General features: G+C 48.0%; 1 protein-coding gene across 1 annotated transcript in view; it reads right to left on the bottom strand.

Moving 5' to 3' along the window:
• Positions 1-9,014: 9,014 nt before the first annotated feature.
• Positions 9,015-17,783, bottom strand: part of ATP6V1C1 (ATPase H+ transporting V1 subunit C1) — a 29,765-nt gene continuing 20,996 nt past the window's right edge. The window contains exons 9-13 of the mRNA XM_080909355.1: positions 13,897-13,989; positions 13,677-13,770; positions 12,426-12,523; positions 11,005-11,131; positions 9,015-9,847 (exon numbers count right to left, since the gene is read on the bottom strand). Coding sequence (XP_080765481.1) covers positions 9,752-9,847; positions 11,005-11,131; positions 12,426-12,523; positions 13,677-13,770; positions 13,897-13,989 — 508 coding nt within the window. The 3' untranslated portion in view covers positions 9,015-9,751. The remainder of the gene's footprint in view (positions 9,848-11,004; positions 11,132-12,425; positions 12,524-13,676; positions 13,771-13,896; positions 13,990-17,783) is intronic.

Below are 17,783 nucleotides of genomic sequence, written 5' to 3'. Positions count from 1 at the left end.
AACATGCCTTATGTGCACCTTGGACATCAGACGGTAAAGCAGGAATGGTGGAGTCTGGGCGTGGATGGACGCCACTCGGGGAGAGTGACAGGAAGATGGCAGACACTGTGATGTCAGGGTGCAGCACTTACTCCTGTTTCACATTCAGTGTCCCTTGTCCAGGCGCCTCACAGTCCTCTGAGAGTGAGCTGCTAAGCGGGCTTAAGGCTGGCATCTCTTGTCTTGTCTGTGGACAGAAGGTTACTTCCAGTCAGCAGTGCTGAGACATGGGCTCCTGGTTGTCAGACTCTGACGGGGACACTAGAAGAACAAAGTCTTGGTCATAGATGTTTTTGTTAATTATACATAAATTTCTTTCTCTGAAGAACTGAAGAACGTTGCCACACTCCACTGTGCCTGCTAGTTTTATGTCAACTTGACACAAGCTAGATTCATCTGAGAGGAGGAGATCCCCGTTGAAAAAATGCCTAAGCCTTTAAAGTTATTTCCCAATTAGTGATTGATTGATGGAGAATGACCCAGCCCCCTTTGTGGGTGGAGCCATCCCTGGCCCAGCCCATTGTGGGTGGAGCCATCTCTAGGCTGCTGGTCCTGGTTCTATGAGAAAGCAGGCTGAGCACGCTATGGGGAACAAGCCAGTAAGCAGCACCCGCCATGGCCTCTGTCACCTCCTGCCTCAGGGTTCCTGCCCTTTGAGTTCCTGTCTTGACTTCCTTTGATGATGAACAGTGGTGTGGACACCTAAGCCAAGTGAACCCTTACCTCCCAAGCTGCTTGGTCCATGGTGTGTCACCATGGCAACAGTATCCCTGACTAGGACAACCACTAACATGCTTGACTAACAGGGATTCCTTTACATTGTAACTGTAGTCCATAGAGTAAAGGAAAGAAAAGAAAAACATTAATTAGAACAGAAGCCAGATAAAAGAACATGGAATGGTTTTATGACATAAATTACACGACAGAAAGATGGAGAAAGGCGTCAGCAGCTGTAGGAAGCAAATCCAAAACGTAAGATAGTCAGTGGCATTTCTAAAAAAGAAAGAAACCTCACAAACACACTTCCCTGCCCCTCCGTTCCAGAGTGGGGCCGGCACGTGGTGACTGAGGAGTTAACTTTGGTGGCCAGGAGGAACTGGGGCTCTGCGTCTGGCTGCAGAGATAAGAGAAGAAACTGAAGGCACACGGCCAAGGAAGGTCTGTAAAGCTGTGACTGTGGAAAATTTTACCTTTCGTTTCAACATAGGCCCCTAATTATACAGGCTCGGGCTCAGAAGGAGGACTAACACTTCTCAGGCAATCAATTCGGTATTCCAAGGGTCACGTCTCCCCTGAAACTCTGCACATACCCTGGAAGAAGAGGAGGGATTCTGCACCGCTGCCTAAGCAAATGCTTTAAAGCCTGTCACAGTGAGAGGGACGCGAGGCAGCAGTTGCTGTGACGTGCACAGGGGTTCGGAGTCAGCAGAAATCACTGCCCGTCTCTCAGCACAAAGCTGAGACGGTTAGAAATAAAGGCAGCTCTTCCCGCTAAAGGAAGTGGAGGTGAGAAACGTAAACATACTAGAAAAACACAGGGAAGATTCGTTGCCCCTGCAGGGGGGTGGGGAGAGTCAGATTTTGGCTGCTACTGAGGGACTAAGGGGGCTGCAGTGTTAGTTATATAGCGGATGTCACTTAAAATGGCAGTACAGCCACAAAAACTAGCAATAGAGCGGGTGGTTGAATTAAGACCCCCATATGCTCAGGCATTTGCATATTAGGTCCCCAGCTGGTAGCTCTGTCTGGGCCAGCTTCGTAGGCCTTCCAGGAGGAAGTGTGTAGGGGCGGGTTTGAGAGCTTAAAGACTTGCACCAGTTCCAAATTGACTGTTTGTTTCCTGTTTGCCACTGGAGACGTGAGCTCTCAGCGGTTCCTGCTGCCACGCCTCCCCGCCATAATGCTGAAGACTCTAACCCTCTGGACTGTTGGTTCCAAGCGAACTCTCCCTTCGGTCAGCTGCTTGTGACGTCATTCTAGTTCATCACAGCAATGGGAAAAGAACCGAGGCTCACGCTTTTCAGAGCTGAAGAGATGGTCAAGAGCATTCGTTCTTGCAGGAGGCCTGGGTTTGGTTCCCAGCACCCACAAATAGAGGCTAAAAGCTGTCTGTAACTCTAGTTCCAGAGGACCCAACACCCTCTTCTGGCCTCTTTGGGCATCAAGCATGCATTTGGTACAAAGGTAAAATGCCCAGACACAAAAAGAAACAAAGCTTACAAATTACTAAATCCTATCTGGAATCTCAGGGTCGCTTGGAGGACGAAGGATTAGTGTGTCTGCAACAAATGAAAGTTCCCAGTGCTACCGTGAGGCCCTCCATGTTATCCTGAACTAGAGAGAGAGAGAGAGAGAGAGAGAGAGAGAGAGAGAGATTGAGAAATAGAAGGGAAGATGGCAAGAACTTTTCAGCAGAGTCTTCCTGGCGCAGACTAAACTCTGTAAGCTCACCCACTAGAGAGCCAGGACTCAGAGCCAACTCTGAAAGTGATAAGTCCAGTAAACATATTGCTATGAACTCATAAGATGGTCCTGGGCTGTCCTGGAAAACGTGGATGCACTCCTGGGTGACTGAGTTTTGTTCCTGGGGCCAAAATGCCCGCTACAGACAACTCAAGTGGGAAAAGCATTTCTTCTGGCTTAGTTGCATCCCCGTCTCGGTTCTGTGCTAGTTCCGAAACAAAGCAAGTAAAGAACAAAGCAGGTCACACCATGAAGGACAAGCAGAGCAAAATCGGGAAGAAGCCAAGGACAAGAAGTCTCCGAGGAACCGGTCTAAGGCACCAAGTTCCTCTAGCAAGGCCAACCTGTGGAAATAGCACCGCCCACCAGGACTGTGCTTGAACACTTGGTCCCCAGCTGGTGGCACTGTTTGGGAAGGTTTTCAAAATCAAGGAGGCGGGGCCTATTTTTTCTGTTGACCACTTGGCTTCCAGCTCCACTGAAATGTGGACAAGCAGCTTCATGTGTCCACCGCCAACCACAAGCAGAACACAGATGTGCTTTTCCCAGCGTGACAGACAAATCAAATCGTGAGGTAAACCAAGATGTTTCTCCCTTGAAGTCGCTTCTCTCAGATATTTCATGACATCAACCATAAAAGTGACTAATACAGACAGCTGGTGTCAGGAGCCGCAGCTGCCATTGCTGTTGGGAAACCTCCTCTGTGTTTCATAGGCATTTGGAACTGGTTTGTGGGAGGAATGTGGGATGGTGTGTAGCCAAAGAAGCCGGAGAACATGGAAAACAGCTTAGAGGGTGATTCTGGTAGGAGGTTTCCAGGATGGTGCTTCCTTTTTAAAAATGAAGACAACAAAGCCTGCTTAGAGCTGCTCAGAGAGGGTCTGGTCAGCACTCAGACCATGTCGGCCATATGCTGTTCAAGAACTTAGTCTCTTTCCTGTCCTGAAATTTTAGTGAGGTGGAGTCGAAAGCAAAAGAGTAATTGGTAATCAACTACGGCTGAATTATCAACACAGAACAAAATGAAAACTATGTGGTTGCTGCTCCCTGTTTAATGAATTTTACAGTGAAAAGTCAAATTAAAATTAAAGATGTGAAGGTATGCAATCCGAAAAGGAAAGTAGTGTGAGAGGATTGGAAGGTGTGGTCACAGAGCTGGGGGGACAGCAACGGTGACTGTTAGAGAAGCGACCAGCAGCATGAGCTGCTAGGGGACAAAGGTCACTGAACCTTGAAAGCAAGGACCTCACCCAGGAGTCCAACAACACAGAACTCAGAGGAAAAAATAAAAATAAAAACCAAAAAATCCTTCGATTTGAAAAGCGTTCACTGGAATCCTGGGACGGGATCACTCACTTTGTCCGAAATATACTTCATATAAAATACAGTTCTCGACAACTAAACTTCCAAGTCAGGCGGCGGTAGTCCAGGGCTCTCGTCACAGCCCTTGGGAGGCTTAGCCAGTGAGACCCTCTCAGGAACAACGCCCACAGGTGAGGACTCCAACCTCAGGAAGCAACTGCTGAGTGAACTCCTAGGGCACCGTGACCTGCAAACTGCCACCGCCCGGGCGGCATCGGGAGGGTGCTGGGAACAAGGGACCCCATAGGGATGATCTGGGACATCAGGCGGCAGCTGAGGCTGTAAGGATGTACGCGGTAGGGGCACACAGTGAAAGCGCACTGCCCGGGACTCGTCCTTCAGCAGAGGATGGGCGTGTGCTTTAAGTGTCCTCAGAGAGCGCGGGCAGGCGGCAGGCAGACCGCTGCCGAGAACCCATATCCCGGGGGAGGCTCTGCATTGAGTTCCGGAGAATGAAATCGTGTTTCTAATGTTGTGTCACTTGGGGCTGGAGGGACGGCTCAGCAGTGCAGAGGACCTTGTTCGGTTCCCAGTACCTAAGTGACAGCCCACAACCAACTGTAACTCCAGTTCCAGGAGATCCGACACTCTCCTCTGCCCACAACACACACACATGTACACACACGTGCACACACAGACACATGCACGCACATGCACACACACATGCACACACATGCACACACACATACATGCACACACATATGCACACACATGCACACACATGTACACACATGCACATACACATGTACACATGCACATACACATGCACACATACATGTACACACGTGCACACACATGCACACACACATACGTGCACACACATGCACACACACATGCACACACACACACTCAAATAAAAACTAAAAGGATTGGAAATTATACCATTGGCCTGAACTCCTCTCATTTTCTGAACTGCAACTCCTGTTAGTGTAGACTAATCATGTAGTCCAGAAGCATCTCCTGGATGTCTCTCTAGAGCCGGTGTAGTGAATGCCCTGCACAAAAACCACGCTAAGTAGGCACCCACAGACAGGAAGTTGTGCTCCGCCAGAAGCACACAGCTGTGTTTGCCATTCTGCTGATTCAACATTTCCCATCAGAAACAGCTTTCGGTCTTCGGTGCTGCAACCGGTTCATCCTCTGGCAGACCCGTTGTGATCAAAGGGAATGCTGTGCGGAGCAGCCCAAGGCACGTCCACCGTGATCCACAGAGCCATCCTTTCCTCCCCTCCCTTCTACGACTGTTGGGAAATCACATCTGGCCATCAAGGCAGACAGAAGCTGGGCTGGCTCTGCTAGTTACAGGAACAAGAAGGGGGGGGGGTGGGGAAGGGGCCATGTGGCAGGAAGGGTACAGAGGGGCTCACTACCAGATCTGGCCACCACACGGCCATGGAGCCACACAGACAGCTAGCTATATTAAAAGTCAAACGTCTATTTCTGTCATGTTAGTCACATTTCAAGTGATCAACAAAAAGCCAGACTAACTATAGCAGAATCACAGGCAATTATTTTGAACTATGTTATCTTCAGCCAGACCTACTGTGTGGTTGGAACTGGCAGCTATGGGTCTACAGGCTGACTTTGCAGACAGGCAGGTCCCGCCATACTAGCTACTACGTTTCTTCTTTAGGCCCAAACACAACAATTTAAGTGAAGGAAGATTTGTATGAGGTTATGGTTTGAAAAGGGGCAGCCCACCTTGGTGGGAAGGCACGGTGGCCGGAATAAAAACTGGCTGCAGGCTGGGAGGAAGATGAGAGGAGGGCCGCCTTCTGCTCCGTCTGTAACTCCAGCCCCTGGAGCAAAGCAATACATGGTGTGCATGCACACACACAAATGAAGGGGGAAATTAAGTCAAAAAATTATTTGGCGTTGTCTGGAATTTTTCTATTTTAATAAAATACCCTCAATCAGCACGCTGCCACGTGTGGGCTTCTGTTAACACGTAAATTTCAGACCCAACCTCTTGGGTGGAGGACGAGCCGTGATTCCTTTGCAGCAGCACCGCAGTGCCCTCTTGTGGCAACACATGGGACCTGCGTGGTCATGATTTCTATAGGTAGCAAATAAAATCTATAAAGACCTACACCCTGAGAATCAACCCAAATAGAAAATGGGTAACTATGAGACACGGTGATCTGTGTTAAGGAAAAGGAACTATCTGAGCAAAGTAAGTCCTCCTTGAGAGAAAAGTGAACCTGCTGAGGTCCACCTCATGCCGGGTTCGCAGCAAAATAAAATGAATCCCCATCTTTGGATGTGCTGCTCTCCGTATGTGTTGTCTTCCTGATCTTACGGCCACCGCCTCTGGGTTCAAAGCGGTGCTGTAACCTCCCCCTTCGCCTGGCAGTGATCCCTTCTTCCACTTTTCCTTACCCTCTATGGCTTCCTGATGCAAGCTGTTCCTTCCTCACAGGTCTTCTCTGTTCAGTTCATAACTATATGATCAGCCATGGCAAGTGGGTTACCCTGATCGGGCAGGTTTCACCATCAGTGTGACACGAAAGCCTTGCGTGTGATACCCTCTGTAAATGCGCACCTGAGAGTCTCTGGCTTCCTGGGGTGACAAGTCAGACAGCTGAGCTGATCATACGATCTCTGAAACATGTACCAATCACTATTTGGATTCGGTCCCAAGAGCACTCCAATACACGTTGAAGGAGCTTCTTCAAAGGCAGCCTGCGTCCTGCGTCCTACCACAAGCTGAGTACGTCCTGGGTGTCCATGCTAGGACAGCCGACTTCAGTCCCGTAGACCTGGCAGGAAGTCTCCGCTTTGTCGCTGTCTCCCGCTTACAACACCTTCTATTCCCGATTTCTGTTTTTCTCCCAACATGGTTTCTCTGTCCTAGAAGGCACTTTGTAGACCAGCTGGCCTTGAACTCGCGGAGATCCACCTGCCTCTGTCTCCGTGGAATCGAAGGCATGAGCCACCACGCTGATCATTCCTGTCCTTCTGAAAGCTAGCCAAGGGCAAAGGGCTTCTGACTGAACAGCACTATGGCTTCACCCTAATCCATCTCTTAAGATGGTAAGGAAGCCAGGAAGAGAGAAAACTCTGACATCCATTCCTGCTTCATTTCCAATACCTGGGTGTGTAGTTCGGAAGTAAGAGCAGAGGTGCTCACACGACTGAGTAGGACATGCACAGAGGGTTGCTCTGAAGGCATCACCTCATGTGTGCTTGTTCCAAAGACCAATCAGGACAAGTTCCACAGAGGCAGCAGAAGTGCAGAGGCAAACACCTGGGCAGTGTACTACAGGTCACTACAGCCCGACTCCCCATCTGAGGCTCCACCTGAGACTACTCTGGGCTCCTGCAAACACCAGCACAGTTAAGTCGCTGTGTGTCCGCTCTCCAAGCTCATGTCTATCACAAAGAGTAAGGGGCGTACTCTGGCCACTCCCGTGGCACCTTGGAGCACAGATGCATGATGGGAAGATCCCAGCTGTCAGAAATGTTAGATTCAGATGTCTCTGGCTCTAAGTCTATGAGCCCAAGTCGTCAGGGCTGGGGAATGTAGTCCAGTGGTACAATGACTGACTGGTCGCCTCACATGCGTCAGCCCTGGGCTCTGTGCCCAGCACCATACACACAAGTGCACACATATGTATTTGTGGCTTTAAACTCTTCTGACCCTGAGTTCCAACACCGTGAAACAGGACAGGCTAAGGCAACAGGTAAGACATCTTACAGTTACCTAGGAGACTCCTGGGGAAGTGAACAGGACCAGTCCTCTCCTACAACAGTGGCTGCCGGCCACGATACCCACACTCCACATGGAACCAACTCACTGACACTGAAGCTGCTTTAATGCAGTGTTCCTGACACACTTGACCCCACTTGTCAGCATTTCTAGGTGTGTACCCTGAAGGTCCCACATTAGTCACTGTGAAGCAGCTCCCAGCCGTAAGCACACACGTGTTACGCTCTCCCCGGGCAACACTGCAGTATCTGCGCACACGGGGTCCCAGTTGCTCATCACAATAGCTGTCCACCATCTCGGCGGGGATGCGTTGGGACCCAGGCTTCAGAACCACGCCTCAGCCCTCTGCAGCACTGCACGCTACGGAAGGGACAGTCAAGTGCCAGAGCTTCAAACACACTAATAACTCACACAGGAGCATGGTCCTTACCCACTCATATCAGAACTATATAGCCCAAGCACAACCTTAAAGCCTACTGTTCAAACATATTTCCTTATGGTAGAGATTATCCACATCTCTAGATACTAAGGTTCAACGAAACACTTGAAAAAGAAAGGGAAAAACCTACAGGAATTTCTGACACGGAAGTGGAAGATGCTCTATAAGAAAACAGGGAATAAAACTGCATCCCTGGACACGTGGTTGTCTTGCCTTTAATCCCAGCACTTGAGGCAGAGGCAGGCAATCCGTCAAGACGAGCCTGATCTACACGGTGAGTTCCAGGCCAACCAGAGCCTCATGACAAGACTGTGTCAACAGCAGTCACACCCTGTATTCCTAACGTATCTGGAATTTAGAATCCTGACCGATAAGTTGGCAGCATGTGTTGAAATTGGCTACACACAGTTGTAGAGTCTCTGCTGGGCACATGTGAGGTGCAGACACCTATGCAAGGATGTGTTAGAGCGAAATGACAGCACCCTGGACGCCCCGGACTCTCCTGTGACTTGGTGGACCAGCAGGTCAGGAAGGTGAAGAGTCTCAGCAATGTGGGTCTCACAGTGTGCAATAAAATCCTTGTTTTCAAGCGAGCTCTAAGTTGGGGGAGGAGGGAGAGAAGCTGGGGACTAGGTAGATGTTGGACATGGGAAAGGACCACAGACTCTCTGAGGGTAGAGATGAGCAAGGCAGGGACATCTCTCACGTGGTCTACTTTGTGGACATTTCTAAGTTCGAAGTAAATGATGCACAATCGCAAACAGCAAAGCTACTGAAGGTGAGTTTTCTAAGGCTGAGACAGCGCAGTAGCACATGGAGCGCCGCACCTCAGCTCCCTCCGTTCTTCCTGACCTTTACGTCACGCTGTTCACCTCAGGGACCTGAAGGTCAGCGATGCCTATTTTCAGACCATGTGGAATGGCAAAGTCAGAGCGAGGCCTTCATGGTTACGGACATCAGAAGACAAATGTAAAGACTCAAAGAAATGATCAGCACTGCAGAGTTTTGCTGCACTTTATTCCGAACTGGCCCCACTTGTTACTTAAGAGCTAAGCGTCCAGTGCCCAAATATAAACATCACCATGTGCTGGAAAAATAACCTTCTGATCTGTGCTCTGACCCAAATTTGGCACAATTAAATCATATGCAAGTCAGACCAAATGTCCACAGCTCAGCCACAGTGAACTCCTGAGAGCAGCCCAGCTAGACTGCGGCTCCCTGGAGCCCTCTCAAGTCACACACACAGCACACCGTGCACAGGTTCTTTTATTCTGTCCTGTGGGTGTCAACAGTGCTGGCAAGATAGTGTTGGAACATTCCGAAAGCACGCACCTGAATGTTGTCACATCGCACTACATCACAACTTAGTAAGTACTGAACAGTTATGTCTACTAATACAGTGAATGAAACGGTATGCTTACACCATTCCCTGTAAACAAGGCTGTGCACAACAGTAACACACAGAATTATGCATACAATGACATCAAGGAGGAAAATCCCTCATTAAATAAACTATTCTATTTATAAATAAACTCTGATTTTTTTTCAGTACACATTTACAGACCTGATCAATAAAAAGAAACAATATATGTATTTTTTTTTCTTGAAAAAGCAAATGTTGAGATTTAGACCACGAGAGAAATCCTAGGGAAAGAGCAGGCAGGGACCACGAGAGTAATGAGAGTTACTCTGTGAGCACACACCAACACGAGGACAGGGGTGATGGGAGGAGCTCATCTTTACTTGAATTCCAGCAGGTTGCAATCAATCTTGTAATATACATAGGGGTAGTATTCTTGCTGACTCAGGGTTAGGCCAGGGATATCCATAGGAGCCTACAGAAAAGCACACACACCAGTTAGCTACTTACAAGACCACTGATGGAAACCTAGTCTGAGCTGAAGTCATGCATCTAAACTAACTGAATCTCAGTATTCACTTTGCTGTAAGTTCTAGAACAGTCTGAGCCTGCTGAGTCACTAGGTTCTGTTTGACTGAACCATCATTCTCCCATTTTATTGTGTAGGACAGTAAAAGGTAACATTGTACACATTGGGTTTAGGACACAGTATCTCAATAAACCAAGTGTGGTTTGAAAGACTCCAGCTCTATTTGCACCTCGTAAGAATTTACAATTTGCACCAAAGACTTAAGACTCTTAGCTTCCCCAAGATCTTAAGGCAGGAAGTCATGTCCCACACTTTCTCTTATCAAGAAAACTGACTTTTCGTTTCTCTGACACATGTGAGGTTTAAACACTACACAGGGAAACGACAGCTGTTGACAGCTGCTTCAGAAGGAGGCTGTGGCTGTGACTCCTCAGCACAAGTGACACTTCCTCCGAAGGACCTGGGTCCAGTCCCCAGCACCCATATGGCTGCTCACAACTGCTGCAGCTCCAGCCCTAGGGCACCTGCCGCCCTCTTCTGCCCTTGAGTGTTAGACGCTCACGGCTGTACAAACAGACATGCAGGCAAAACACCCACAAGCATGACATTTTATAATAGTTTTAGAGAAATGACAATTCCCCTCAAAATGTTCATCTGAGGCAGAGATCAGAAATGGCGCAGTGGGTAAAGGTACTTGGTGTTAAGCCTCCTGATGACCAGAATTTGAACTCTTGGACCCACAAGGTGGAAAAAAAAGATACATAGACAGACAGGCAGGCAGACAGGCAAACAGGCTCACAATACACACACACACACGCCCTCCCAAAATAAAAACATAAATTGTTAAATCTACTATTATGTTTCCAAAAAAAATTATTTTCCTATTTTTTTCCTTCTGCAATCTACAGTTTTTAAGAACACTTAGAACATTGTTGTTTCTGAACTTCTGCAACTGTAAAAATCTGATGCATAACAGAACAATGATGAGCTTCTAGAAGCACCGAGGACAGCCGCAGCTACTGTACAGCCAGAGAAGTTTCCCTGAGAGAGGGAGATGCTGAGGGGCACAAATGGCCTGCTGTCCTAAGCTACGGTGTGCTTACATCGATGATGGCGGCCGCACTGCTGTCCAGATGCTTGTACAGCTCATGTAACACCTCTCTCAGCTTCTTCACTGACTTCTTATTAGGCTGAAGGAGCATTGCTTGGAAGTTCACCGGCAAGCCGTACCTTGAAAAGAAAGCAACAGACAGTGTGCAGCGCAGCACGTAAAGCACATAAAGACACTTTCCTCTCAGAGCGCACAGCCTCTGCTTCTCCCTCCATGGACACAGCGTGTTTCATGTTAAATGCGCCCTTTTCAAGTCTGCCACCAGCCACAGAAGCCTGCGCTGGCGTGTAAACACGAACCCTGCGCCCATTCGTATCCTTTCAGTAAAAACCAAGCCACTTCACGGGATGTGAGCTCAGCCTGGGACCCCAACACCGGGGAGGCTGAGGCAAGGAGCCGTACAAGTTTGAGGCCAATCTGGGCTGTAGAGGAAAAGCAGACAAGCCAATCACCAGGAATTAGTTAATATTCAACTTCACAATAATCTACAAGTATGCCCAGTATGTAAAGATAACATATGGCTAGAAGATGCTTGTAATTAAAAGCTGAGACTCTCCACGCTTACTGTGAGCATTTAGACAATTGTAGCATGTGTAGAGGGCCACGAGACAAGCCTACACTGTACATCAAAGTCAATCAAATATCTGAAAAATCTTCACCTTAAACAGACTGGCGTTGACTTTTAAAGACAGGGCTCACTGACCTGTGTAAACCAGGCTGGCCTTGAACCCAGAGATCTGCCTGCCTCTACTTTCTACCTGCTGGGGTTAAGGTGTGTACTGCCATACCCAATATGTCTAATACCTTACATTCCTCTTGCATTTAACTACAAACCATGTGCCACACACTGATATACTTAGTGAATCAAGAACCACAAAACTAATGGTGGCTCCATGAAGCTGGAGAGTGGCTCAGGGGTTAGAGCACTGACTGCTCTTCAGAGGTCCTGAGTTCAGTTCCCAGCAGCCATGAGGGCTCTTCTGGACTTCACAGACACTGTGGGACACAGACATCACACAGGCAAAATCCTTACACACAGTAATTTTTAAAACGGTGAGTGTCCCACCCCCTTATAATGGAGCTCAGCATGTCGTGGCCCAGAGCCCTCCGTCAGTGCGCAGTCCTGGGCTGACGGCAGCTGGAGCACACACCAACTAGACATAAGTGCACAGTGTATTCCGTGTGCCCCACAGACAACGCTCCTGAAACAGTGCATGACTAAAGATGAGACAAAGCAGTGTGGGGCTCTCTTCCTGAGCCTGGTGCTAAAGAACAAGATAAATATGCACTCAGAAGCTGTGTGACCCTGACAGTCACTGGGTGCCCCAAATCACCTTCATAAGGCTGCATTACGTCATGAAAAAGAGGCACACAGAGCTCTGCAATTCCAACTTTCTCAATTAACTTTCTTACCTTAAAACAGACTCCACAAAAACCCGTAATGCTTTTATATGAATCCACGCAATAAACGCCTCACTGAAATTCACTTTAAGCCACCGCACAAGTGGTCCCTTTAAAAAGACAAACACAAAATTACCATAAAATTGGTTTGCAAATGGCAATTAGACAAGTCAAACATTTTTAAGTGACTCACCACATTATGAAAGTTTCAGATATTATACTGGATACCAACCATCTTACCATGCTCTTAAATAAAAGAGTAAGCTAGTACCCAGTAGCCTCAGCAGACTCTAGAGTGAACTAGGTCCATCGACAGCAAAAGGCACAACTTCATGGAAGCAGGTCAAAGTGGATTTGAAAGCTGTGGCACAAACACGTGGCCACACAGAGAACCCAACCTACAGCTCTCAGCACAGCCATTCCCAGCCGGAGTCTCTGAAACCTGCTCATGATTTACATCTTCCTGATTCGATGACAATGCAAGTTCTTGTTGAACTTAAGTGTTTCATACAATTTAAAAACTTGTCAAAGACACCACTGACTCAACAGCTGACCGAGGACCATTGGGACATACGGTTAGGCAGAGAGGACACCGTAAGCTCTGATGGCTCTGAGTGGCTGTGCATGGCTGTGCCGTGTCTGAGGAAAGCCTGGATTCCACAGGCAGCTCCTTCACACGACCCTGAGCTGCTGGGAATCAATACAGTCAGGTTCTTATGTAACCAAGGAGGACCTAGAACTTCCTGACCCTCCTGCCTCTTCCTCCAGTGCAGGGATTACAGGGTATGCCACCACAACCAGTTTTTGTCATGTGGCACTGTGACTCTGTGCACACTGGATAAGCACTCTACTGAATTACATCTTCAGCCCCAACACACTTTCCTAGCACCAAATGATAAACTGCATTTTCTCATTTCCCTCCTTTCAGTATCCCCACAATGTATTTCCCATTTTCCTAAGACTCAAAAGCAAAATAAGCTGTAAAATGCCCAATGAAAAGACTGCAAAGGGGGCTATGGCTCAGGGGTCGGGCTGGCATCAGACCCCTGCATCCACGGAAAGGGGAGAGGGCAGGCATGGACACACAGGCCTGTAACCCCAACACCCCAACACTCTCCAGCGGAGGCAGGAGAGCCCTGAAGCTCCAGACAGTCCCGGGCCACACAGTGTGTCACACTTGGACCTTGTCTCAAAAAGGTAGTGGGAAAGTAAAGTATCGGAAACCCTAGTCAGACAGCAGGCAGGACACTAAGGAGCACATACGAACTGCTTCTTCTTGTCAGTAGACAGCCTGGTCATCTCCTCCTTATCCGCCTTCATCTCCTCCTCGTTATACTGGAAGTCTCGAACAATGAACCTAAATGTGGGGAAAAGAAATCTGTCTACACCGTATACAGCCAAGCTAACATATTTAAATACACACACACACACACACACACACACACCTGCAGACACATGAAGACAGACAGACAGACAGACTTACTTGTTTTCTCTGGCTTTGTGTCTGAAGTCATCAACTGCTTTCCTAAACAAGGTGACGTTACAAAGATAGCTGTCTTGGTCCTCTGAAAGAACACTGAAGGAAAGGCCATTTTAAGCTCTACTTACAGTGGAATTCAGAAACAGGAGAATGGGAAGGACAATGGGCATTCCTGACAGTCTCCTCTGCTACGCCTCCTGCTAACAAAGGATCTGTGCACTAGGGAAGACACACTCTGGACCACGCTGTCCATTCTCCAGCATCAGTCTGGCTGGTCACAGTCTCTTCCGGTTTCACGGACTATTCTTCCTCTTTGTGGTCCCAGCCAGCCCACCAGGGTCTGGCTCAGCCACTCTGGACTACTATCAACTCCTGCTCCAGGATTCGTTCTGTCTTCCCACCCACCACACCTCCAATCACAGCTTCCCAGCTCTTAAGGACCATGCTTCTGTGTGTCTTGGGATCCTTTTAGGCTCTACAGTGAGTACACAACTTCCAGCCACAGCCCCACGGACATCACTGTAAAGACCTTTCCAGACACAACTACCAGGAAGTTCTGTCACAGAAATGCATCATGCCTTGGGGAGCACAGGCGGCTATTGGGAAGGGAACTGTGTGGCTCAGACAACATGATTCTAGATTCTCTTTATGAAGAAACTCTCAAGTGCAAGGTCTGCAAAGCTGAACATGTTTTCAACAGCCAAGACCCCAGGATGGGGCTGTGACTGGGCACTTTCTAATGTTGTGTTTGTAGTTCTGTAAAAGAAAACCACCTTCTGAATTATAAGTGATACACACCAAATCTCCATTGTCATGTGGCTTTCATGGTTTTTCTTTTTATGTTCAGGTTTTTTGTACTTTTTTTAAAATTACTTTTATTTGGGGGAGGGGGCTACACACACACACACACACACACACACCAGGCATGCACATGGTACACACACACACACCAGGCATGCACATGGTACACACACACATACACACATACACACACACACACACACACACACACACACACACACACACACCAGGCATGCACATGGTACATACACACAGACGAAACACTAATAAAATGATCTTTCAAGACTAAGAACACTAGTTGAAAACAAAGAAACCTGGATGTGGTAGATCACACCCATAATCCCAACACTTGGGAAGCTGAGACAAGATCACCAGAAGTTCAAAGCCAGCCTGGGCTAGAGTGAATTCTAAGCTAGCCTGCACTACAGAGAAAGAATCTTTTTTGTAACCCAAAATCGGGTAAGACGGTCCACGCATATGCACCATCTACGTAAGATAGTGTTCCTCGGCACCTGAGTTGAAAGGATCATGAGTCCCAAGCCTGACCTGGCTACATGTTTGTCTCAAAACAAAATGGTCTAGGTATGTGCGGTGGAGGGGGGGGGGGGGGGGGGATAGGTATTAACAGGCACTGAGAGGACACCGTGAAACAGGAACAGCAGCCACAGGGTCGAGGCCAGACACAGCAGGAGGCTGAGCTGAGGACTCGGACAGGCAAGAGGTGATTTAAAGGGGAGGAAACCATCTAAAGTCATTCTGACCACTGTTACTATTATTTACAAAATAGAGACGTCACATGGCTCACAAACAAACCAACCCACAGAGCATAGGAAATTAGACTGAAAGAAATCTCAGGTGGCTGACCTCAGGCTTTGACCTCCATCACTTGGCAGATACTGTTGCTACTTTAGACTTCAAGGAAAATGAACAGTTGAGTCTAATATTGGGCAAATCACACTGGTGTCCCAAAAACACTACGAGGGAAGCCAAGTAAGATTGGGAAGTGAGTCCAAAGATGTAGGACAGGGCAGGATACAGGAGGAAATTTAGGAGCCCTGAAACTCCAAGAGCAGGCTAGAGCTATGAGGACAATGTATTAGTCACTGTTTTATTGCTGTGACCAATACGACCCTTATAAAAGAAAGCATCTAATGAGGGCTGGCTTACAGTTTCAGAGGATCAGTCTATAATCATCACAGTGGGGACATGGTGGCAGGCAGACATGGTGCTGGAAAAGCAGCTGAGAGCTAAATCCTGATCCACAGACAGAGAAAGAAAGGCTGGTCCTGGAATGTCACCCCAAAACATACTTTCTCAACAAGGTCATACCTACTCCAACAAGGCCACACAACCTAATCTTTCTCTAACAGTTCCATTCCCTGGTGACCAAGTATTCGAATTTGTGAGCCTGTGGGGCCATTCCTATTCACACTGCCGCAGACTGTCCCTGAAGGGGCTGCACATGTGGAATCTACCCACCAGAGGCTCTGCAGCTCACTCAAGCAATTCAGGTCCAGAGGCCAACACACTACACTGGAGTTAATCTGGACCATGGTTTGAGCACTGCAGAGAGAATGGCTGAAGCGAGGCCTGTAGCCCAGGAAACCAACAGTGTGCAAGCAAAGGGTTCCTTCGCTGTCCTGGAGCAGAGTCACAGTGAACCAAACAATGGCATGGTAGAGTTAGACCACAGAAGCCAGAGGTACAGCCTTTTCAGACACAGTGGAAAAACCTGCACAGATTAAGTAAAGGTGTCAAACCATGAACCTAAAAGGAAGCTGAGGCAGCCAGCAAATTTCAAACACAGCGAAACAACCATCTTCTTCAGTGGTGTCTAAAACCATGGGAAAAGAACAAAATAAAAACCATAGGATGAAAAACAGGTTAAAAATAAAAGTTATCTTTTAATTCCGGCACTTGGAAGGCAGAGGCAATCAGAGCTCTAACGAGTTCTTGGCATAGTGAGAAAGCTATCTCAAACAAAAAGGAAAAAGATGATACCTCATTTTTAGTGTGTGTGTGTGTGTGTGTGTGTGTGTGTGTGTGTGTCTATGTAGGAATATCACAAGGTGCTTTCTTGGAGATCAAAGGGCTGCTCCTTCTACCATGTACATCCTGGGATCAAACTTTCAGGTCATGGAAAAGTGAGAAGCACTTTTACCACAGGGCCACCCAGACAGTCCAAGGAGTGTCTCTTCCTGAGCAAACACAGACTTGAAGAGTCTGCAGATTACGCAGAAGCTCAGTTTAACCCTTGGGCATAACAGCTACTAGGTTCAAACAGATGAACAACTGTTAGTCTTCACACAGACCTCATACGCCTAGAGGGAACCGGAAGTCAGCCCACTGCTCCTGTGCACTGGAAGCTCAGGACATTTTCAGTGACCCCTGTGGAAAGCAGGGCTTTCTGGAGCCTCCAGGCTCTTCCTGCAGCTCCTGACCCCTCACCTCCCTGAGGCTTGAACCAGCCACGTCCTCCCTCCTGTTTGTGCAGCACACCTTTGCCACCACACTCAGGGACACAAGAGAGCTCTGCACAATGCCTAGTACAGTTCTCATGTCCAACTCTAGCACTTCCAGCACCAAAAACACAAAAAAATCCTCCAAAACTGTAGTAAGTGACTCCCAAGGACAAAGAAAGGTAAAAGCTACTGAGTGAGCTGGCCCAATGTGTCTTTTCTAAGTTTCTGGTGCAGGTAACTGAACCCAAGGCCTCCCACATGCAGACAAAAGCTCTGGGATCTAGCTACACACCTAGACTCAAACCAGACATTTTTAAGAAGAGGAGAAGGGCATGGTGGCACACACCTTTAATCCCAGTACTCAGGAAACAGAGGCACATGGTGAGACAGTTTCTCATCAAAATCCCAAACACACACACACACACACACACACACACGCACGCGCACACACACACACACGCACACACCAGGAGACAGAAAAGGTAGTGTGGCACTGCTGTAACTAAATAGACAAAGCACATTAAACTCATAACTCAAAACTGCTTATTAAAATGGCAAGCATTGTTGCTTTTTAAAAATCTGAAGGGTTCACACACTGTTCTAGGAGCTTCCTGAGGTGACTCCTCT

Source organism: Micromys minutus (assembly GCF_963924665.1).
Source record: "Micromys minutus genome assembly, chromosome: 33".
In the NCBI taxonomy this organism is placed as follows: Eukaryota; Metazoa; Chordata; class Mammalia; order Rodentia; family Muridae; genus Micromys; species Micromys minutus.
The sequence above is the reverse complement of the archived record's forward strand: the minus strand, read 5'-3'. Positions and strand labels throughout refer to the sequence as shown.